The sequence below is a fragment of the Crotalus tigris genome, unplaced genomic scaffold (genome assembly GCF_016545835.1).
Source record: "Crotalus tigris isolate CLP2741 ecotype Arizona unplaced genomic scaffold, ASM1654583v1 scf7180000024345.2110221, whole genome shotgun sequence".
Classification (NCBI taxonomy): Eukaryota; Metazoa; Chordata; class Lepidosauria; order Squamata; family Viperidae; genus Crotalus; species Crotalus tigris.
Genome location: NW_024100514.1, coordinates 1660819 through 1683523, shown reverse-complemented (window position 1 = coordinate 1683523; position 22705 = coordinate 1660819). Strand labels below are relative to the sequence as shown.

Sequence of the window (22705 nt, the reverse complement as noted above, 5' to 3'; positions counted from 1 at the left end):
TGCTATGTTACTCAAATAAAGATTCTTTAAGGTAAACAAGGCCTCGAAGTTCTTTGAAGAGTTTCATCTGTCAGAACCATGACATTGCGGTCACTAAACAAATGATTGTAAATTGAGATCTACTTGTAGAACTCACAATCTCCAGGTTTGTAGCGGTGTCTTCACCACTGGACATCTGCTATTAGACCCCGAACCCTCTCCCAACAGTTACAAGACAAGTTGTGAGGGGCAAATTACTTCAGGAAACTTCAAGAAACCACCTTTGTTTCCTCCTTACATTGAAACATCCATTTCTATATGGCTTACAATCAGTGGTTCAGTTAGCAACTGAATGTGGCCATAAAATGGGCAAAGCTCAACAACTCATTTGGTTAGTAATAGAAATTTTGGGCTCAATTGTGGCTGTAAGTTGAGGACTACCCATTGAGGAGACTGAATGTTCACAGAGCCCCTTGCCTCCCAGCTCATGTTTTACACATGTAGAGTATAGCATTTGGCCAGCAATTAGCTGCAGTGAACTGCTTAATGCTACCTCATAATGGTTAAAGTGCCATCTGGGCTCATAGTGGGTGCATTTATTACTGTTTATCATTACTGCTACAAATTTGAATGAAGTTCTTTAATTTACGTGGTTAAAATGACATAATTGTTGATGGTCTTGGAATATAACAAGCTTCATTTATTTCCTCATTTTTCTAACTATCTAAGCGAAATGGCCCAAAGAGTTTCTTTAATTTTATAAAGGGCATGGCAGAACAGGAAATAACTTTAAAAGGATTAATTTTGGCTCTTAGGAGAGACAGATGGAAAAAGTTACAATGACTGGAAAGCAAAAAAAGAAGAAGAAGAAGAAAAAGCTCTGACACTGATGGCACTTTGGGGAAAGGGGTGAGGTATGAAGGCCAGGGTGTGGTTGAGGATAAGACAACCCCTCCCCAGGAGATAGGGAAACTAATGGATTCTTGGACACTGTGGGGAATTGTGCAGAAGCTGCAGTAAATGATCTTGCTGAAACCTTTATTGACCTATGGCAGGGGTAGGCAACCTCGGCTCTTTTATGACTCATGGACTTCAACTCCCAGAATTCCTGAGTCAGCTCTGCTAGTCACTAGTGCAGGGGTAGGCAACCTTGGCTCTTTTATGACTCGTGAACTTCAACTCCCAGAATTCCTGAGCCAGCATGGCTCAGCTTGGAAACCTCTCCCTTTCCCCTCAGCATGGCTGACTCAGGAATTCTGGGAGTTGAAGTCCATGAGTCATAAAAGAGCCGAGGTTGCCTACCCCTGACCTATGGAATAGGGAAACAGAATATAGGTAGTCCTTGACTTATGACCACAATTCAGTCGAAAATTTCTGTTGCTAAATGACACATTTGTTAAGCAAGTTGTGTCCCATTTTATGACCTTGCTTGCCACAGTTGTTAAGTGAATCACTGCAGATGTTAAATTAATAACATGGTTATTAAGTGAATCTGGCTTCCCTATTGACTTTGCTTGCTAGAAGTTCGCAAAAGGGGATCACGTGACCCTGGGACACTGCAACCGTCATAAAAATGAGTCAGTTGCCAAGTATCTGAATTTTGATCACATGGCCGTGGGAATGCTGCAATGGTCATGAGTGTGAAAAATGGTCATAGGTCACTTTTTTCAGTGCCGTTGTAACTTTGAAGGGTCACTAAACGAACTGTTGTAAGTCAAGGATTACTTGTAGGCAACTGAAACAATCCTTTCCTTCGGCGCCAAGGATTCTGTACCTCTCCTTATGTTTTTTTATTTATTTATTTCATTTTTATCCCATCTTTGGGATAAATACATCAAAGCAGCAAACATACCTAATACTCCTTCCGTCTCCTATTTTCTCTCCAACAACAACCTTGTGAGGTGGGCTGGGCTGAGAGAGAGGGACTAGCCCAAAGTCATCCAGCTGTTTTTTAATGCTTAAGGCGGGACTAGAACTCATGGTCTCCTGGTTCCTTAATCACTAGACCAGGGGTAGGCAACCTTGGCTCTTTCATGACTCGTGGACTTCAACTCCCAGAATTCCTGAGCCAGCCATGCTGAGGGGAAAGGGAGAGGTTTCCAAGCTGAGCCATGCTGGCTCAGGAATTCTGGGAGTTGAAGTCCACGAGTCATAAAAGAGCCAAGGTTGCCTACCCCTAGTGACTAGACCAAACTGGCTCTCTGGTTACCCTGAAGAGGGCTCCAGAGGAATGAAGCAGGCCAGGGGGCACCTTGAGCACAAGCAGTAAAATATTGAATGAATAAATGCACATGGAAGCCAACTGGATATTACTTCAGTACCTGAAGCTATGCAGAGAAGCTTTCTTTGTAGTCTCTGTTGCACCCTCAACCACAGGTAGTGCTCCACATACGAGCCTGCCCGTTACGGTTGTTATGTCACGATTGTCGTAAAATGACCAGGTCACGTGGACCAACCAGATTTCACCATGTTTTTTGTTGCAGTCATTAAGCAAACACTGCAGTCATTAAGCGAATGTTGCACTTGTGTGAACCCACTGTTTGCTATGGCCGCAGTTTTGCTGAAAACCATAAGTACCAGGTTTTACCCAAACTGCTGTAAAACATGGTCACATAAATGTGGCCATGTTGCCAAGTGCAGTGACATGATCGCAGGTTGGTCATGAGAACTTAAGATCCGGGTTGTAAGTCCCTTTTTCAGGTAGGTTGTTAACTTTGAATGGTTGGTAAGCAACCGGTCATAAGTTGAGAACTACCTGTATCTATCCAGTAAGATTCTTTATTGTGGCCAAGGACTTACTGTAGTGTATATCGGAGGTGGTGACCCTTTGAGAGTTGTATGCTATATGCAATGAAATTTCATTTTAATGTATGTAGATTAGTGTGCATTCAAAGTGACAATAAAGTTATTATTCTATTCTATTCTATTCTATTCTATTCTATTCTATTCTATTCTATTCTATTCTATTCTATTCTATTCTATTCCATTCCATTCCATTCCATTCCATTCTCACTTGCTCTAGAAACCCCAGTGTTGCAGCTCTCAAAGAATTGATGTGACAGATTTATGAAGTATTTTTATGCCAAGAAAGGATGCTTTTAATGCAGGTCACTGCAGCATTGCCATTTAGTCTATAGTAATTGTGTGAAATCGCTTTTAGGTTATGTAGCCTCAGATCGTGCACATGGTAGTTTTAATTCTCTGATTTACCACATGCTTTTTAACTCCTGCTGATCTTGATTTCTTCAGACTAGGTGAGGGAAGTTGGCTAAGTGGATCCAGAAAGTGGTGAATGCATTATTTTGTGAGGAAGTGGTACTTCCAACATTAAAAGAAGCAATAGTCTGTCCAGTCTAAAAGAAGCTTTCTCTAGATTCAAAGGATTTGATCAAACATTGCTCTATTGTAAATATTGCTTGTTTAAGTTGTTTCCGCCCAATTGCAATGTTTTGAGTTTATACTGCTGTCTTTTACAACCTGGCTTAGAAAATTATCAGACTAATACATGTGAAAAAGGCAAAGGGTATATGGCTCTTCTGATTTTGCTTGATGCTACAGCTTTTGATACCATTGGCACAGTCTCTCTGTGAAGTATCTTCATAAGCTATGGACTCGTGTCTGGGTCCATATTTTGCTTCTACTGTATTTTCAAGCACAACCTCAGGTAGTAGTATGGTGACTGTACCCGTGCCCCTATGAGGGTTCCAACATATCGTTCCCCTTTGAATCTGAATATCTAAAGGGCCCTACAGATGTTTCCTGACCCACTGCTGTCACTGGAATCCAATGGGAACTCTGTAGCCAGGAGTTCCTATTGCCAACTTTAGTTTATATATCAACAGTGACCTTCCCGGTATGGTCTAGCAATGTTCTTGCATTTATCACTTTAGACTACAATTACTATTACTATTATTACTACTACTACTAAATAATAGTAGTAGTAGTAGTAGTAGTAGTAGTAGTAGTAGTAGTAGTAGTAATCTACATGACCAATACATTAAAAAAATAGCTGGGAAAGCAGATATTAACAAGACCTGGCAATGGCTAAGAGCAGGAAAATTGAAGAAAGAGACCGAGGGACTAATTCTGGCTGCACAAGACCAAGCCTTAAGGACAAATGCATATAAAGTCAAAATTGAGAAGACAGCAACAGACAGTAAGTGCCGCCTATGCAAAGAAGCTGAAGAAACAGTGGACCACCTGGTAAGCTGTTGCAAGAAGATTGCACAGACTGACTACAAGCAGCGGCATGACAAAGTAGCAACAATGGTGCATTGGAAGATCTGCAAAAAATATCATTTGCCTGTAAGCAAAAACTGATGGGATCATAAAATAGAGAAAGTCATAGAAAATGATAAAATTAAACTGCTCTGGGACTTCAGAATTCACACAGGCAAGCACCTGCAACATAACATCCCAGACTTAACAATTGTCGATAAGAAAGACAAAAAAGTCTGGATAGTGGACGTGGCAGTGCCTGAAGACAGCAGAATAGACGAGAAAGAACTGGAGAAGATAACAAAATACAAAGACCTACAAATAGAAATACTGTGGCAAAAGCAAGCAAGGGTAGTACCAATAGTCATAGGCTCCTTGGGTGCAATCTCAAAACAACTGGAGCACCACTTGAACACCATTGGCATTGACAAATTTTCCATTAATCAATTGCAAAAGGCGGCCTTACTAGGAACTGCTTCCATCCTGCAACGATATCTGTAATACCATCAAACACCCACATCTGCCTATCTCAGGTCCTGGGTAAGGACTCGATAGGTAGACAAAATGCCAAATCCAGTCTGAACATCTGGCTGACTGTGCGATGATCCAAAATAATAATAAATAATAATAATAAAGTTGGAAGGGACCTTGGAGGTCATCTAGTCCAATCCCCTAATAACCCATGATAACCCATCTCCATCTTTACCATTAAAGAATTTATGGATTACTGACATTGTTGGGGAGATCCTACTTTATCTGCCTAAATCAGGATGGGCAAACTATGGCAACTTTACAATCTGTGGACTTCAACTCCCAGAATTCCTGAACCAGCCATCTACAGGTTGTAAAGTTGCCATAGTTGCCCAGCTATGGCCTAGATATAGAAATTGTCATTATGGAGTTGCTTGCAGATACTCTTTTTCTTGTGTGGCATCTACATTCTGGAAAGCTCTCCCCTGAATTTCATGAGTACCTATGATATCTCAGGCTGATTTCTTCACTCAGGCTGATGATGTCTTCATGTTTTTATGTAATGGGATGGGATGAATGCTTTTTCCTTCCTTCCTTCCTTCCTTCCTTCCTTCCTTCCTTCCTTCCTTCCTTCCTTCCTTCCTTCCTCCCTCCCTCCCTCCCTCCCTCCCTCCCCCCCAGTAGATCATGTGTATGTGTATAAAATATATATAGGCAGTCCTTGACTTACAACATTTGTTTAGCACATAAGCTTGGAGGCACACAGTTAAGCCTAATCTTTAAGATGCAGTTCACTGATAAGGAGTTCAGTGAAGGCTAACAGTTTTAATGTGCTTTAAAGAGGCAGGATCCTGAAACATTCTTGTTAATAAAGATGGCACTGGAGGCTGTTGCTCTGCTTTGTGGCGTACTGACTTCACAAGTTAGCCAATCAATAAAAATGTAAAACTAAAAAGGATTTTTAAAAGACCAGGGTGATCAGTATGTAGCTAGTCCTCGACTTACGACCACATTTGAGCCCAAAATTGCCATTGCTAAACAAGACAGTTGTTAAATAGGTTTTGCCCCATTTTACAACCTTTCTTGCAACAGTTGCTAAGTGAATCACTGTAGTTCTTAAGTTAGTGACACGGTTGTGAAGTGAATGTGACTTCCCCAATGACTTTGCTTGTCAGAGGTCAGCAAAAAGGGATCACATGACCCCCGGGACACTGCAACCATCATAAATACGTACCAGATGCCAAGCATTTGATCACACAACCACAGGGATGCTGCAACAGTCATAAGTGTGAAAACTGGTTATAAGTCACTTTTTTTCAGTTCCATTGTAACTCTGAATTGTTGTAAGTTGAGGATGGGGAAGTGAGAATTTCACAGGCTCTCTGGTGTCTGTAGGCACCAAGTGGAGGATTCCAAATTACCGTGTGACCTGTTTTCAGTTGTACTAGGTTTCCAGAAGTTTTCTCCAAAACATGCCCCCTCCAACAGCTTCCTGCAAGTCTCCCTTGTGCTCACTGCCAGGATTGTATCTCTGTAAAATGTGTGGCATTTCCGCCAATAACACTCAACACTTCCATTAAATTTTAATGGGATCAAATTTGGCACCATCTGCAGCAGACTGGTATAAATGGCTAAATTGATCCCACCACCTCCCAAACCGCTTTTCTTTCCACCTTCGCCTTGGATGATCTCGTTGACTACCTCTTGCCTTGCCTCTGGATCTCTCCATCTTTTCCAGCCTGCCGGGGGGGGGGGGTGTCACTGAAAATGGGCTTGCCCTTAGGCAAGAGGTGCAGCAATTGCTCTGCCGGCTGCTCGCCCACCTTCACAGGTAATTGGGGACTGTCCCTTTAACAGGCTGGATGTGTGAGCTTGTCCAGATGAAAAAGCTGCCGTGCAACATGTTTCCTCCTTTGGGCGATGCCCTACCGACCGCCACCGGCTTCTTTTGCTTGGCTTGGCTTCAGTTGGGGATTCCACCTGCCTCAGGAGCAAAGCCTTTGGCATCTCCGCCTTTCTCCAGGAGTTAAATCCACCAGTGATACGTCTCTCTTTCTGAGCCTGTGCAGCTGGAACCTTGCCTCTCCAGGGGCTGCCTGTGCCGTGGCCAAATTCCCGGTTTCTGCTCCGGAAGCCAATTGTGCCAGGGAAGAATGTGCTGGCTCAGCGGATCAGTCCAGAGAATGCAAAGAGACTACCGAGGGGGAGAGAGAGAGAGAGAGAGAGAGAGAGAGAGAGAGAGAGAGAGAGAGAGAGAGAGAGAGAGAGAGAGAGAGAGAGAGAGAGAGAGAGAGAGATTGTGCCTAGAGCACCTTCTATGCCCATTTCATCTTCGTCCCCTGCTATCTAATGACATCTCCCGACTCTTCTGTTTGCAGACATAAATTGGAGCAAAAGCAGCATCATGTCTGACGGCAAAGAATGGGCCACCATCAGCCCGGAGGAGTTCACCCAGCTGCAGAAGTATATTGACTGTGAGTCCTTCTCCTTCTTCCTTTATACCAATAGACTTCTCTTAGCCCCTAATAGGAATAGAGGCCAGCGAGCCCCATGGATGGGCAGAATCCGTGAAAACTTGAACTTCTCTGGAATCATACCAACTCCTTAAAACTTAAATCTGGTTTACTTGAGGATTGAGAAAGGAGAAGCAGCCATTTGTGTGCCGATCCCAGCAAGGCTCTGAGGATAATTCTTTTGTGCTACCCCATGTCCATCTGTTCCCTCCCTCTACTCCCTCCCCCCAAACTCAGTAGTATTAGCTTAATAAATCGTGTGATATGATAAATCACAGTTGAGTGTCCAGAGACAAACATCAAGGAAGAAATAATCTTAGTTTTTGAGGAAGTTAAAAGATTTTGGCTTATCTTGGGCCACCCATTCTACAATAATAATAATAATAAAGTTGAAAGGGATCTTGGAGGTCATCTACTCCAACTCCCTGCTCAGGCAGGAAACCCTATATCGTTTTGGACAAATGGCTGTCCAGTTTCTTCTTAAAAACTTCCAGTGTTGGAGCATTCACCGCTTTTGGAGGCAGATTGTTCCACTGGTTAATTGTTCTAACTGTCAGGACGTTTCTCCTTAGTTCTAGGATACAAGTTAGATACCTTGTATTTTAACATCCTAAATTCAGAATATTCTAATATCAGCTGGATTGGATGTCTCACTGCAACTCTCTGATTCTTACACTACTTTAAAACTTAGGACAGAATTCAGAGAGTTCTAACTGTTAGCTAATACAAATGTCGTGCCTGACATATCTTTTTGGTTATAGCATGTACTGTGTCAGAATTCCTACACTTTTTTTTTCCTTGTCAGTTTTCATTTTTCCTTGCTCTACAGACAGCAGCAAGAAAGTGCAGGATGTGCTGAAGGAATTTTATGGAGAAGGTACATTGTCTCAGCATCGGCAAGGGGATGTGAGTATCCTCCTCTTCCTTTCCTGCAAACATCTCCATCTTTTGCCTTGCTAGGTTGTATATTTGCCTTAGGTGTTTACAGACAGGGTGACCCTGCAAATCAATACCTCTTTCCAAACTTATGTGCCACTGTAGGTGTCTTCTGTCTTTCACACATAAATTCCAGATTTCCATGGTGCTTAACTGCATCGTGGGATGTCATGGAAGGCAGGAAATGTGTCACATAAACTCTAAAACTTAGCTGTTTGACCCAGAGTGCATTAGATTTAATTCCAAAGAAATCTGATCTTATTTGCAACTAAACCAGTCCTCTGTCAATTCACTCTGCCATGTCATAACCATACTTTGTAAAGGTTAATGATCTCTCCCAGTGTCGATGATCAAGATAATGTCCTAGAGAGCCCCGTGAAAATGGAATTGCATTTACAGAGATGGTTCATCTGTGTAGCTGTTTGGTTTCAACTAGTCTTTGGTCACACCGGGGTTGAGAACAAGGAGCAGAAACAAGGTAGAATGTGGCTCTCTAGAGCCTATCCAGGGTAGCACAATCTCCATATCTCAGTCCTGGAGGAAAATAAAAAATTGCAGGAAGTGGGAAGAGAAATGATCGTATTCCAACCTCCTTTGTAGCATTTGGGGGTGGGGGTGCTACAACATGGTTGCTGCCTGACCCAGCTGTTCCAGATGGTCTGCTGCTGATGGCATATGGAAGCAACATACTGACTGGATCAGCTGTGCTATGCAGACAGAGCCATAGAATTACAGCGAGGACTGTGTAGGCCAGTGGTTCTCAACCTTTTTAATGCCGCGACCCCCAACCGGTCATAAGTTGAGGACTAAACAGGTCGTAAGTTGAGGACTAAACTGGTCGTAAGTCGAGGACTACCCAACCGGTCGTAAGTCGAGGACTTTCCCTGCCCGGGAGCGCTGCGCATGCGTGGTGCCGCCCCCTGCGCCAGCTGAGGCGTAGCTGGCAAGCGGCAGAGACGGAGCAGGCCGACCACTGGCTGGGCCACCAGCTGGCCCAGCCCAAGGGAGGTAAGGCACCCGCCGGAAAAGGGGAAAAAAATGGCAGACAGCCTTGCTTGGCGACCCCCGTGAAATGGTCGATCGACCCCAAATGGGGTCGCGACCCATAGGTTGAGAACCGCTGGTGTAGGCATTGTAGTCCAATCCCCAGTTCCGAGCAGGAAATCCAGTGCTGGAGTCAGGAGATATCACTCAGGTTCTGATTGAGGATTTCCAGCAGACAAGAGTCCCCTCCCCAAGTAATTGATTCATTTGTCACATATAATCTATTTTGCAATCTAGATCTGGTTCTACTCGCTGCAGAAGCAGAGAACAACCCTTTACCCACTCTTGGGTGATAATTCGTATCTGAGGGGTTTTCATATCCCCTTCTTGGTCTTCTCTTCACCAGCTATAAATTTCATCTTTCATCTCTCTTCCTAAAACTTATTTTCTGCACTCCCAAGGGTCTTTGTTGCCATCCTCTGGACCACTTTCATTATGTCTGTATCAGTGGTAGGCAACATGGCGTCTTTCAAATATTATGGATTCAGCTCTAGCCTGCATGACCAATAGCAATAAGTAGTTGTAGGCCAAAACATTTGGAAAGCACTGCTTTGTCTAGCTCCTGTCCTACATCCTTTCAAAATGTTTCTTGCCCAGAACTGAAAGCATAACTTCAAGTACAATCTGAAGTATTGTTGTTATTTTATGGTTCATCACACAGTCAGTCAGATGTTGGAGACCGGACTTGGCATTTTTATCCACCTACAGAGTCTTCCCAAGGACCAGGCTTAGGCAGATGTTAGTGTTTGATGGGTTTAGAGGTATCGTTGCAAGATGTAAACTGGTCTGAGTAAAGCTGCCTTTTGCAATTGACTGATGTTGAATTTGTTAATGTCAATAGTGTTCAAATGGTGCTCCAATTGTTTGGGGATTAAATGCAAGTATTCAGTAGTGCAGCTTGGTTGAGCTCCTGGCTCTTCTTTTTGTTCATTAATTAAATTTATTTTTTTCTACTATTCATCCTAGTGTGCTCCCCCCTCCCCCCCCAATGTGGCCTTTGCATTTGTCTTTCGATTCTGCCAATTATTTGAGGATTTATTCTTGCCGTCTGAGATGTTGGTGAATCCTCCAACTCTTACATTATTCTCAGATCTTACATTTCTCCCGTTCCCTCGTCTAAACTGAACCCATTCAGAAGTACCGAAGTCAGTCATATGGCAGGCACTCCTCTCTGCCGCCTCTGGGTGTGATCTTGCAGTCTCATCTGCTTTTTAACCAAAATGTCAAATATGGGTTTGTTACCCCCAATTCCCTTTTGCCAATTTTACCAATTTATTTTAGTATCTTTAAATGCCATCTTTTTGTTCACATAAAACTTATATTCTAAAAATGAACTTTAGCCTCCCTTTCTATATTCCGACATTCAACAGCTCCATTAGGGCTTATCCTAAACCTGCCCTCATCACCCCCACCCCCCATCACTCCACATGTTCTTCTTGTTTGAAGTATATACAGTGATTTCCTTCTGGTTCCATTAATCACAATTTCATTAGTTCCAGTAGCAACCGAACAATGGGAAACAGCCTTCCTGCTTCCCATTAAAATGAGAAATAACATTTTTAGCATTCCCTGCATGCAATAATATATCTAGCACTGAAGTGACACATTATTAGCTGAGTCAAAGCTCTGCTTTTGGGACAATCAATAGGGAATGTTAACAGTCGTGATTCCTGGCATTCTCTCTTTGGCTTTGCCTTATTTCTCTGATAATGCTGTTCTCAGTTAATAGACTTCGAAGGCTTCAAGCTCTTCCTGAAAACTTACCTGGAAGCAGAGGAGATCTCGGATGGACTTTGCTGTCACCTCTTCATGTCTTTCCAGACCACAGCAGGACAAGCCACAAAAGAGCCAGGTATGCGGTCTGGCAAATGGCCTCACATAAAATATTGATCTTTCTCTGAAGGTTTGGGGAAGGAGAGGGTGGGTTTGCATCATTTCTGCCCCCTCCATCCAATCTTTACTAAGGATCTCTTTGGTAAGGATCGGGTTTGGCAGCCGGAATATCTAGCAGTTCCGAGGATGAAGGATTACTGACACATCTTAACCCAGTGTACTCTCTCCTTTTCAGCCAGTGGCTTTGTTTGCCTCAATGACGTCTCTTGTTACTTCTCACTGCTAGAAGGTGGGAGGCCTGAAGATAAACTGGAATGTGAGTACTGCAAAGGATCAAGAGAGCAGAATAGCAGCCAAAGGCTCAGTTCAGAGCTTGATTTTTGATGGAGGCACATTTTTGACTAGGAAAATCTGATTTTGGTAGTTCTTCAGCACAGAGAACCAACTTACTGTCATTATGATAGCTCTGGCCTTCCTTCCTTCCTTCCTTCCTTCCTTCCTTCCTTCCTTCCTTCCTTCCTTCCTTCCTTCCTTCCTTCCCACACACATAAATGTGATTTTCACCTCTCAAGAGTCACCTGCCAAATATATTATCATAGGTATGTATAATTTTGATTAATTTTACTCACTTTTCTATGAAAGAGAATTTAACTGGCTGGATATGCAGAAGGGCAGCATTCTCTAATATGCTCTGGGTAGTCATGTTCACCTCCCATTTATCCAGGACAATTATAATTTTCCTGCTGACATCAACCTTAAGCTTATACTGTTGATCAACACAAGAATGCCTCTGATATTTTAAATTTGTAGAAGTCTTTTGAAATCTTTTGTGAAAACTGACCTTTTAAAAATTTGGGGATTTATGCTGGGTCTCTGCAAAAGAAATTGATCTTGCTCTCAAACGGAAGAATCCTGCTTTAGTAATATGCTTTGCCTCCCTCGAGTAAGATTAAATGAAAACCGTTGATGAAATAATACTATTGAGGGAAGAGGCCTGGAGCAAGAGGATGAAGGCAGAGTTGCATATATCTGGTAATCCCTTGTCTAGAAGCTTCTATTTTTGATTTCCATTTTTCCTCCCACAGTCACCTTCAAGCTTTATGACAAAGATGGAAATGGTCTTCTTGACAATTCAGTAAGTAGCATGAGGCCATTAGAAGTTTATAGAGTTTTGGAACCAAGTCTCCCTGTTGTTTTTTCCTCCACTTCAGGCAGAAGAATTAGTTTATTCACCCAACACACACACACCCTCATGCACACATCCCCCTGTGCTCAGCTTTTTGTGGTAGAGAAGGTCCAAATACTTTGATGCCAAATGTTTTCATACAAATCTTTATAAAGTAATGCATCCTGCTGTAATACAGACAACAGCCTCAACTGCTAGTATACATCAATCTGATTATTGTTGGTTCCTATTGGTTTAGCACCAAAAGGTGCCATCTTTTTTTATTCAAGGACCACACATGGCTTTTGAGCAGTGTGCAGTGAACTTGCTCCAAGGGCTGTGGTGAGGCCACAACAAAAAATAACTTTGGTTTGATTTAATGTAAGTATAAATGTAATTGCTCTTAATTCAAGTTAATTAAATGCAGTTAAAAGAAATCCTTAGATGTTTTGGGAATATGGTTTCCCCTTCTTTTATATTATAAATGATACTTTGGTAAAAAAAACCTTTGAAGGTACTCTGGAGACCACATCCTGTGGAACCTTTGGGAGAGAGAGAAGAAATTTGCTCTCTTCTAATTAAACAGCTGCAGGCCCCATCACTGCATCTCCTGGAAAACCAAAATGTCTGATTTTCAACAGGCTGGGACAGGGCTAGGCAACCTTGGCTCTTGTATGACTCGTGGACTTCAACTCCCAGAATTCCTGAGCCAGCCATGCTGGCTCAGGAATTCTGGGAGTTGAAGTCCACGAGTCATACAAGAGCCAAGGTTGCCTACTCCTAGGCTAGGACCTATTGCTTTTGTCCGGCTCATTTTCTATTCTCTGATAAAAGTTGGGGACGCTTGCTTTAATCTGAGCTCTAAGCTTATCCCTCTTTACCAACACTCTTCCCTTTAATATATTTGGCTACAGCACCAATGACATCACTTGTTAAGAATTCTGGGACCCATAGTCTAACACAACAGGAGGTGCCAGACTGGCAAATTTATGCACGTTGGCCCTTTCATATGAGCCGCCACAATTTAATTTTGGTCCTAAACTGTGTTCTTCTCTCTAGGAGGTAGATCGCATCATCACACAGATGATGCGCGTAGCTGAATACCTGGAGTGGGATGTCACTGAGCTTAAACCAGTAAGTGCAGAATTCCTTCAGTTGCTTCATCTACCCCTTCCTCATCTACTTGCAAGCTATATTACCATGATGGGCTCTGTTGGCTCTAGAATGAAGGTGTCTATGTTGGGCTCTGGATCTGGGTGGGGTAGAATGTGGTCTGGATTCCCAGGAGGGAGGAGTTGCATTCCAGAGGGCCAAGAAACAGCAAGGTTTAGATCAAGGCTTTTCAACCTTTTCACCCATTGTACTACTTTTAGGATACGGCAATATCCGAGTAACACCAGTCACCTAGCAAGGTGTCAAAAACTTGATGACCCATAAAAAAAGAAAAAAAAGAGATGAAGTACAGGTAGTCCTCGACTTACAACAGCTCGCTTAGTGACTGTTCAAAGTTACAATGGCACTGAAAAAAGTGCCCCCCCCAAGCCACAGGCGAGCAAGACACCTGCCTGCCCACCTGGCAGCGCTCTTCCTCCTGTCCGAGGTTTCAATTGTTGTGAGCATTTCTGTTGAGGATTGGCAGCGGGGGCGGGGTGGGGGGTGTTTGGTTTTTATTCCCCCCGACTGATGGGTGGTTGCAGCAGGTTTTGGTCACTTCACATGACCCTGGGACACTGTGACCGTCATAAATATGAATCAGTTGCCACATATCTGAATGTAAATCACAAGACCCTGGAGATAAGGCAACATTCCAGCTGATTGGTGCTTCTTCAGGGCTCAGCAGAAGCGCCAGGATCAATGCCAAGCTCCAGCTGGAGCCTGGTGCTGATCCTGGCGCTTCCACTGAGCCCTGACAGTCCCAAAGAAGCGCTGATCCTGGCGCTTCCGCTGAGCCCTGACAGCCCTGCAGCTCCAGCCGTCTCTCGCTCAGGCTGCTGCCACTGGTTCAGCCCATTCCCCTCCCCCACTACCACTTTTCTAGGATGATCGTATACCACCTGCCAGGTGCCAATGTACCACAGGTGGTACCCGTAGCACTGGTTGAAAAGCCCTGGTTTAGATAGCTCGGTTGGGAGGAAGAGGGTCAGTTCCTCTCTAGGAGTTCCCAAGATGTATCTTTAATGATGCAGGTAGTTGCTTTAGTTTGGCAAGATTTCTGTCTATAGGCGTGGAACAATAAAGGAAACTCAGCATGTCTTTCTTAGGTTTTGGAGCCTGGCACCAGGGTTGCTATTAACAATAATTTTTGCTATAACACCAAAAGGGAAATGGTTCATATTGTGTGCATTCAGGAGGAAAGATTAGGAGACAGTTGGAAGGGAAGGAACCTAGAGCTAAATGAGATAAAGCCGGATGTGTCTTTTGTATATAGAATCAGTATTTGGTTAATGGGATTTATCTGATAGAATAGTGATTTCCTTTTCTGCTTCTATTAAGAGAAGAAAAGAGGTTTTGAATTTTCTGGATTTGTGGGGAGGGTTGTTGTTTTTGTCAGATTTTTGGGGGGGGGGTTGCAAGAAATAGAGTGGCTTAGAAAAAAAAAGCTCTTATTCCATGTTTCTGCTCAATAGTTGCTGCCATTCAGATATGCGTACAGAAGGATAGGGGATACTGGATAGGTATGAGGGATCGTTATGCTTTTTGTTTATCGTATTTCTATATCCCAAATTATTGTCTGATTTATTGTGAAAAGTAGGTGGTCCTAAATCTGGAGGCATATGGTTAGCCCTATTTTAGTTACAGCATTATCTTAACTTCGGGTTTCTTTTCTCTTTGTTTAAGGGAGCTGTTTTTCAAAGATTTGCATGAATAAAAGACCTGGGAATGAGGAACCAGTTCAGTGTTGTGCATGAGGAAAGAGTAGTCCCTGCCTTATGCTGCAGATAATTGTTGCTCATTGGGCGCCTCTTTGACAAAGAAAGACACGCTCTCTTGAAACGTTCCTCCTAAAATGAGGGTTGCACAGCAGTTTGGGACAAATGGACTGGAACAAACACTGAAATGGCTCCCTCCTAAGGTTCTCCTTTTTGGATCTCCCCTCCCCCCACCTCAGATCCTGCAGGAGATGATGCGTGAAATTGATTATGACAGCAGCGGTACTGTGTCTCTCTCTGAATGGCTCCGCGGCGGTGCCACCACCGTCCCCCTCCTGGTGCTACTTGGGCTGGAGGCGGTAAGTGCAGGGGACAAAGGCCTTGTTTTCCTAACTTACTGTTCAATGTGGTTTTTTTTGTTTTCCTTGTGCGATATGTGATAATTGGTTGATTTCTTTGCTTTTCCTGATCCTTCTCATCATGGCACTAGAGTAGGAAGGCTGGTCTGGCTGGAAAACTCTCACCTCTAGGTGCCTTCCAGTGATCCTGTTTCTGTCTCCAGTTCTGTTCTAACCCAGGGTGAATCAAGTGAAACATTAAAAAAAAAAAAAAGTTCAGAATCCACCCAGAGAATTGAGTCACAGGCAGCACTTTTACTTAAGATGTCTCTCCCCTCGTTTCCCTTTTTCTATAGACAACAAACCAGGAATTAACTATTTCTCCATGTGTGTCTGGCATGCCGCTGTTCTGCTATGTCAGCCTTGCCTAAGCTGGTAGGGGCCATGGAATTAAAGCTCTCAGAGGATTGTTGAGTCAGTAGCCGAGGGCTGTTTGCAGTTCTGCTGCTCTTTCCAGCTCCATTGGGGACTGCAGCAGAATGAATGCCTGTAAAGCTGACTGGGGACTAAAGGAGAACGACAGCATCGTCTTGAAATGGCCAGAAAACCTGCAGCTGAGCACCGGGTTTCACTTCCAATGTAATGAATAGTGAAACGAACCAATTTTCACGTGTTTTGAGCTGCTTTGGCTATGGGTTGGCATAAAGGGGGGAAACAAACAGCTAAGGAGGACTTAAGGCCACCTCACTCTTGGGCTAGGAACAAGTTGAAAGCAGGACGGGACGCAGCAGGAAAAAAATGGTCTGAGCAAAGTATGTTCCATGGTAGGTGCAAGGTTAAAAAGGGTCCTCATTTTCTCTGACCGCACAGCTGTGTGGTTGCAAAGTGAAAGATTCTCCGTAGCAATCTATTTGCTCTTTGAGGAGGCACGAACAGAGATTTCTCTTTTCTGGGAAGCTTGAATACAATGGGCATTTTTTTCCCCATTCAGTTGTGTCTGATTCTTGAAGGCTGCCCGGACCAGACCCTACCGTTTTCTTGGCAGCATTTTTCAGAAGTGATTTGCCATTGCTTGCTTCCTAGGGCTGAGAGAAAATGACTGGCGGAAGGTCATCCAGCTGGCTTTGCACCTACGGGCAGAACTAGAACTCCCAGTCTCCACCAGAGTGGCTACGTAATGGACATTTAGGTGCAAACCATTCCATGCATGTTCCAAAAGCAACATTACTTTTATGCTCAGGAAAAACGACAACTTTTAGCCCAAATCCAGTCTCTACCTCTGTTCCGCTAGGGAGCCTCGATACCTCCTCTTCCCTTTGGCTCCCAAACCAGCCATTCCCTAACCTTCTTCCTTAACTGCTGACTTTTTCCATTGCTTCAGACGATGAAAGATGATGGGCAGCACCTGTGGCGCCTGAAGCACTTTAACCGCCCTGTTTACTGCAACGTGTGTGAGACGCTGCTCTTGGGGCTACGCAAGCAGGGGCTGCGCTGTACTTGTGAGTGTGTTGCTCTCTCCTGGGGTTGTGTGGAAAGAGATGGGGAGATGGCCTTCCTTCTCTTCTTTCTGGGGGCTCAGGCTTTCAACCCTTCAAGGGAGCTGAGACTGATTTGATGGTGGAAGCAGAAGGAGAAGGTGTTCTCCAGTTGCTGCTTTAGCAGACATCCTCAGGGATCAAATGACAAGCTGCAGTGTTCCAGGTCACTGCATTGATCCATCTCGCTTAGATTTATCAGTCCTGGCTGGCAATGGCTCTCCAGGGTATCTGTCTGAATTGGCCTCAGTAGTCTTCCCAGCCCTATCTAAAGACACATAGGAAAAAAACTGAATCTCCAGCAAGCAAGCAGCTGCTATGTCATGAAGTTTGATCTTCCCTTGGGAATTACTGTAGTTCTGTGGCTCTTTATTTATATATCCGACCTTATTATTTTGATAACTCAAAGGCAGCGGACATCCCTAATACTCCTTCCTCCTCCTGTTTTCCCCACCACAACAGCCCTGTGAGGTGCATTGCCCTGAGAGCAATTGATCCAAAGTCACCCAACTAGCTTTCATGCCTAAGGTGGAACTAGAACTCACAGACTCCTAGTTTCTATCTTGGTGCCTTAACCACTAGACTTCTTTCCCTCTTCTTCCAACAGACAAGCGCAGTCGGATGGTCTCATATTATTCAACATATTACTCCTTTTCTTTTACACTGTAAAAGAAAGCAGAAACCTCCTTTCAAATCTGATTCACAAGACTGCATAGGCTTTGGGGTGGGGTGGGGGGGTATATGAGTGGCAAGCGTGCACACCCAGCTCTATTGGTGCAAGTAGCAGGCACGCACGCCCTCCACTCGCACAAATGGAGCTTGGTATGCAAGTGATGGGCGCTTGTGCTCCACTCGCGTAAGCAGCTGACACTTGTGCTCTCATGCAAAGCTCAATTTCCAGTGACAGTGTAGACTGAACCCTACAGTTCTGTCAATAGCAGTAAAAAAGCTATTTTCTGTTGCCAATTTGGGGGATTTTTTTTTTCATTTCCTAATCTAGCCTCCAACCCTGGTGTCCCATGATGGGCTCCCGTCTAAATTTTAATCCAGTCTTCTCAGTTTGGCTGGCTTCTGAGTTAGGCAAGGTCAGCCCCATGCTGCCACCTGCTGGAACACATTAACATTGCTCATCAATATTATATTTACGTTGACAAAATCAGTTATGGAGCAGTGGTTAAGTACAGCACAGCATTCATAATGGCTGTAACTTAATTTATCCAGGAGAAGCATTTGTTTTCGCATATTATTAGTTTAAAACAGATACAAAAGAATTCTGTTATGGATTCCATTTGGATCAATTTGAGGACTTTCCCTCCCTTGTTAAACAAGCATCTGTTTAAAAAAATATTTTTAGATACATTGCACATAGGTGTACATTTGTGTGTTCTGTACTGACAGCAGTGTAGGGTTGTTTGTTCAGGGCTGTTCCTTCCTGAGAACTTGGAGTATTTGCACGATTTGGCCATCTAGAAGTTTAAAAGTAGCTTTCTCTGCCTCTGAACAATCTAGCAATTTTTTTCTCTGGATGCTTATAAACTATTCAGTGAGAGAAAGAAAAATGCCATCTCAGAAATCCACCTGAGCATTCCAAATTCAAAACAACTGTAGCTTGGTTGTTTAGAAAAGGTGGAAATCTTTCAACAGTAGTCTACTTAGCAGAAAGTCGAAGAATTAATGCTGACGTTAAACAAGAAGAGAAAACTGCTGAATTCTCATGTTCTCTTTTCCAAGAGTTTCTTTTTAGCTGTGTTCTCACCACACACTAAACTGTAAAGTGAAACAGGTTAGTGTGTCATATGAATATTTAAATCAGCAGTGCAGTTAGAGAGGATTGTTTTTATCCTGTAACAGCTAATCTTCCGTGGTCAGTCAAGTCATGGGAACGTAGAAGACAAGTTTAATAACAGGTTAACCCTCTTTTCTGGGCAAACATCCAAAATTGTCTCATGAAAAGCAGGAATCCTTGAAAAGTTCGTCCTCTGGTTCTTTTTCTGTTTTATTTCTCAGCCTTTCCTCTCCATGACAGTTTTGTCTGGGGATAAAGATGACAGAAAGAAACTCGAGTGCCTCAACCTTCTCCTATTTTGTCTGTGATGATGCCGATCCTGACTGGGTTACTCCCCATAATTTTTTCCAATTTGATTTTTTCCTAACTAGATTTAAAAAAAAAAAAAGCCTGCTGGTCATTTGACCCGGCCTTCCCTGCTTATCTGTTGCTGGCTCATGGGGTCCTTTATCCAGGATAGCAAATGGAGTAGTTCAGCTGTTTCATGTGAATATGTTTGAAAAAAAAATGCTTAACAAAAATATAAGAGTGAGGAAGCTATGGGGAGAGAGAGGAGGAGCTGAGATGCTACACTAAGTTCATAGGATCAAATTTTAGGCAGAGAAGCTATATGCTGCTTGGGGGTTTCTACTAGCATCCCGTTGAATCCATCCTCCTTTTGCCCCACAGTCTGTAAGTACACCGTGCATGAGCGCTGTGCTCGGAAGGCTCCTCTCAGCTGTATTAGCACCTATGCTAAGAATCGCCGTGACACCAACGTGAGTAACCGAACAAGGAAAGTTCTGTATCCCTCAGCCAGACTTCTGTATTTTTGCCTTCCTTATCCAGGATTTCTGCTTTTTCCGTTTCTATTGGCTCCTTCATCTTCCCAACCTATCCCTTCATTCTTCAAAGAAGTCTAGGTGGTACCCCTGTTTCTAGTCCTCAGTATGTGAGATTCCTTTTTACTTTGACTCATTGCCCTTCCTTCCTTGGCTTTGTTATTAGTGTCATAACCACCTCTAGAAGACTTTTGGAGGGATGAATGTATTTTCCAGTTTGTGTTGTGTGCCGAGAGATATACATATTATGAGACAGGAAAAAAGTAGATGGCAGCCAAAAGGGACAATGTTTTTAAAAAGACAAAATTGCCTAAATTAATATTTCATTTAAAAGTAAATAAAAGATATAATGTTTCTGGTGGTGGCTAATTAGGTATTTATTTATCAATCTTATTTGTTAGCCATTCATCAGGTATTCATTCATTCATTTATCTATTTATTTATTTATCAATCATTCAATCAATCAATCTTATTTATTAGCCATTCATCTTACCAAAGGGTAACTCCAAGGTATTTCCAGAAGTGTGGCATGGTAGCAGATAAGAAACCTTTATGTATTTGTGCTACTATTTTTCAAATTATAGGTAATCCTCAATTTATGACCGTAATTAGGAAAAGAAATCCAGTTGTAAGTCATTATAATAATAAGTTGAGGCACCCATTGTGATGGGAAGTAATTTTCCAGCCTTTTTCATACTAATCATTAAGCAAACACTGCAGTCATTAAGCAAACCCATTCATTTAAATGAACATTTTTGCCTGAAACCTGCAAAAAATTCCAGAAACTGGCAAAATCCAGTGTGAATTGTAGTCATGTGACTGCACAGTGCCGCGATAAAGCTGACCCGCTCAACGTGCAGTCACATGACCATGTACAACAGCCGGGGGTGCTTTACAGGCTGCAAAGCACTCGTTCCGTGGCTGTTGCTACTTCAGACTGTTATAAAACAACCAGTCAAGGACTAACTGTAGCAATGAATTCTCAGTAGCAAATAAAGAGGCCAGAGGAACCAGATTTGTCTGCCAGTTGCCCACCCATGCTGTGGTCTAATCCTGAAGGCTTTAATGAGTGGTTGAAACTTCAATTCTTGCTTTTGAGAACTTACAGTATTCTTACCCTTAACTAAATTGCCTGCAAAAGGTGAATGAGAATGTCAAGAAGATCCCAAGTATTCTAGTTCCCATTCCTTCCCTTGTCCCCATTTCAATTTCTAAGACCAGGGCTTTTCAAACTTTTCACCCATTGTACCACTTTTAGGATATGGCAGCATCCAAGTACCACCAGTCGCCTAGCAAGGTGTCAAAAACTTGATGATCAAAAAAAAAGGGAAAAAGTGATAAAGTACAGGTAGTCCTCGACTTACAAAAGTTCGCTTAGTGACTGTTCGAAGTTACAATGGCACTGAAAAAAGTGCCCCCCAAGCCACAGCTGAGCAAGACACCTGCCTGCCTGCCCGGCCGCACTCTTCCTCCTGTCCAAGTTTTCATTGTTGTGAGCGTTTCTGTTGAGGATTGGCAGTGGGGGTGGGGTGGGGGGGTGTTTGGTTTTTATTCCCCCCGTCTGCTGGGTGGTTGCAGCAAGTTTTGGTCACTTCACAAGACCCTGGGACACTGTGACCGTCATAAATATGAATCAATTGCCAAGCATCTGAATGTAAATCACAAGACCCTGGAGATGCTGCAACATTCCAGATGATTGGCACTTCTTCTGGGCTCAGCAGAAGCACCAGGATCAACGCTGAGCTCCAGCTGGAGCCTGGCACTGATCCTGGCGCTTCCGCTGAGCTCTGACAGCCCTGCAGCTCCAGCCATCTATTGCTCAGGCTTGTACGGTGCTGCCACCGGTTCAACCAATTCCCCTCCCCCGCTACCACTTTTCTAGGATGGTCGCGTACCACCTGCCAGGTGCCAATGTACCACAGGTGGTACCCGTACCACTGGTTGAAAAGCCCTGTCTTAGACCTCCCTTTTGAAGAGTGTCAGGAAGGTAGAACCTGTAGCTTGGGGATTGCAGTTCTGCTGATCTCTCTCTCTCTCTCTCTCCAGATTTCATTATTCCTCACTTCCCTCCTATAGGTGCAAGCACATGTTTGGGTAAGAGGAGGCTGTGACGGCAGTAAATGTGACAAGTGTCAAAAGAAGATCAAGAGTTTCCAGAGCCTCACAGGCATGCACTGCGTCTGGTGCCATCAGAAGGCAAGCTGGTGACCTCATGATTTGACTTTAAATGGGGATTCTGGCATCAGAAATCAGGAGGGACTTTTCACTAGATGGCTCTTATTCTGTAGGTAGTTCGTACACAAGAAAAATTAATTTGCACAGCAGGAAAATTTGGAGAAATACTATTGAAAAGGAGGATTTAAATGAGGGTTTTAAAAGAGGAGAAACCATAACTATATCTACTCTTTCCCTGTCCTAAGGTTTGTGGTGACGCAGTGGAAATTTCACCACGGTTAGATAATTTTCATCAAGTTCGTTTCCCTGTTTTTAGAGTTGTTGTCCACACAAATGTATTTTGGAGATGGTTGGGATTTCCCAGTTTATCTCTCGGTTTTGCATTGTTTTGAATACTGACTCTTTCATGGATATAGTTAGATATGGGGTTAGAAGAGCAGAGACATAGATGATCTCTTTGCTTGTTTAACAAGTTGCCTTTACAGGACATCCTTTTTGTAAAGGCATTGAATTAGTTTCCATATCAGCATACCTAGTTTTCATATATGGCGCATATGGTGTGAATCTAGGCATCTTCAAAGAGCTTACTATGGATTTCTTCCAAAATTAGAATTCAGGGGGTCTTTTTTATATACACAAGCCAAAATTTTGTTTTATCAACTCAGAGTAGCGCTTTCTTCCCCCTTGCTTCGTGATACAGAAGGCAAAGTCATAATTGTTGAACCCAAACTGATGTTCCCCGGAAGAGGGAAGACAGAATGGCACTTGAGATCTTGGGGGCATCTCTGCCTGTTTTCAGGGCCTTGAGGCATAGCATAGCATTGAGAAACACTGACTCTGTGTCTTGATCTTCTAGATTCATGATGAGTGCCTGCCTCTCATGCCTTCCACCTGTGACTCCGGGAATCTCAGGGACCATATCCTGCCGCCTTCAGCAATCTACCCTGTTGTACTGGTGAGAGCAAGGGGCTTTTTTTTTTTTAGTTTTTTTTATTGAAAGTTTATAACATTTTACAATAAA

The 22705-nt window shown here is 43.3% G+C and overlaps 1 protein-coding gene across 3 annotated transcripts in view; it reads left to right on the top strand.

Annotated features, from left to right (window-relative positions):
- The window catches only part of DGKA (diacylglycerol kinase alpha), an 86758-nt gene that overhangs the window by 47959 nt on the left and 16094 nt on the right, over positions 1–22705 (top strand). For all 3 annotated transcript variants that reach the window (XM_039326779.1, XM_039326778.1, XM_039326780.1), the window contains exons 2-12: positions 7047–7142; positions 8011–8087; positions 10884–11013; positions 11230–11310; positions 12080–12129; positions 13219–13293; positions 15269–15388; positions 16749–16866; positions 19358–19446; positions 21586–21705; positions 22541–22639. In XM_039326779.1, coding sequence (XP_039182713.1) covers positions 7073–7142; positions 8011–8087; positions 10884–11013; positions 11230–11310; positions 12080–12129; positions 13219–13293; positions 15269–15388; positions 16749–16866; positions 19358–19446; positions 21586–21705; positions 22541–22639 — 1029 coding nt within the window. In that variant the 5' untranslated portion in view covers positions 7047–7072. The remainder of the gene's footprint in view (positions 1–7046; positions 7143–8010; positions 8088–10883; positions 11014–11229; positions 11311–12079; positions 12130–13218; positions 13294–15268; positions 15389–16748; positions 16867–19357; positions 19447–21585; positions 21706–22540; positions 22640–22705) is intronic.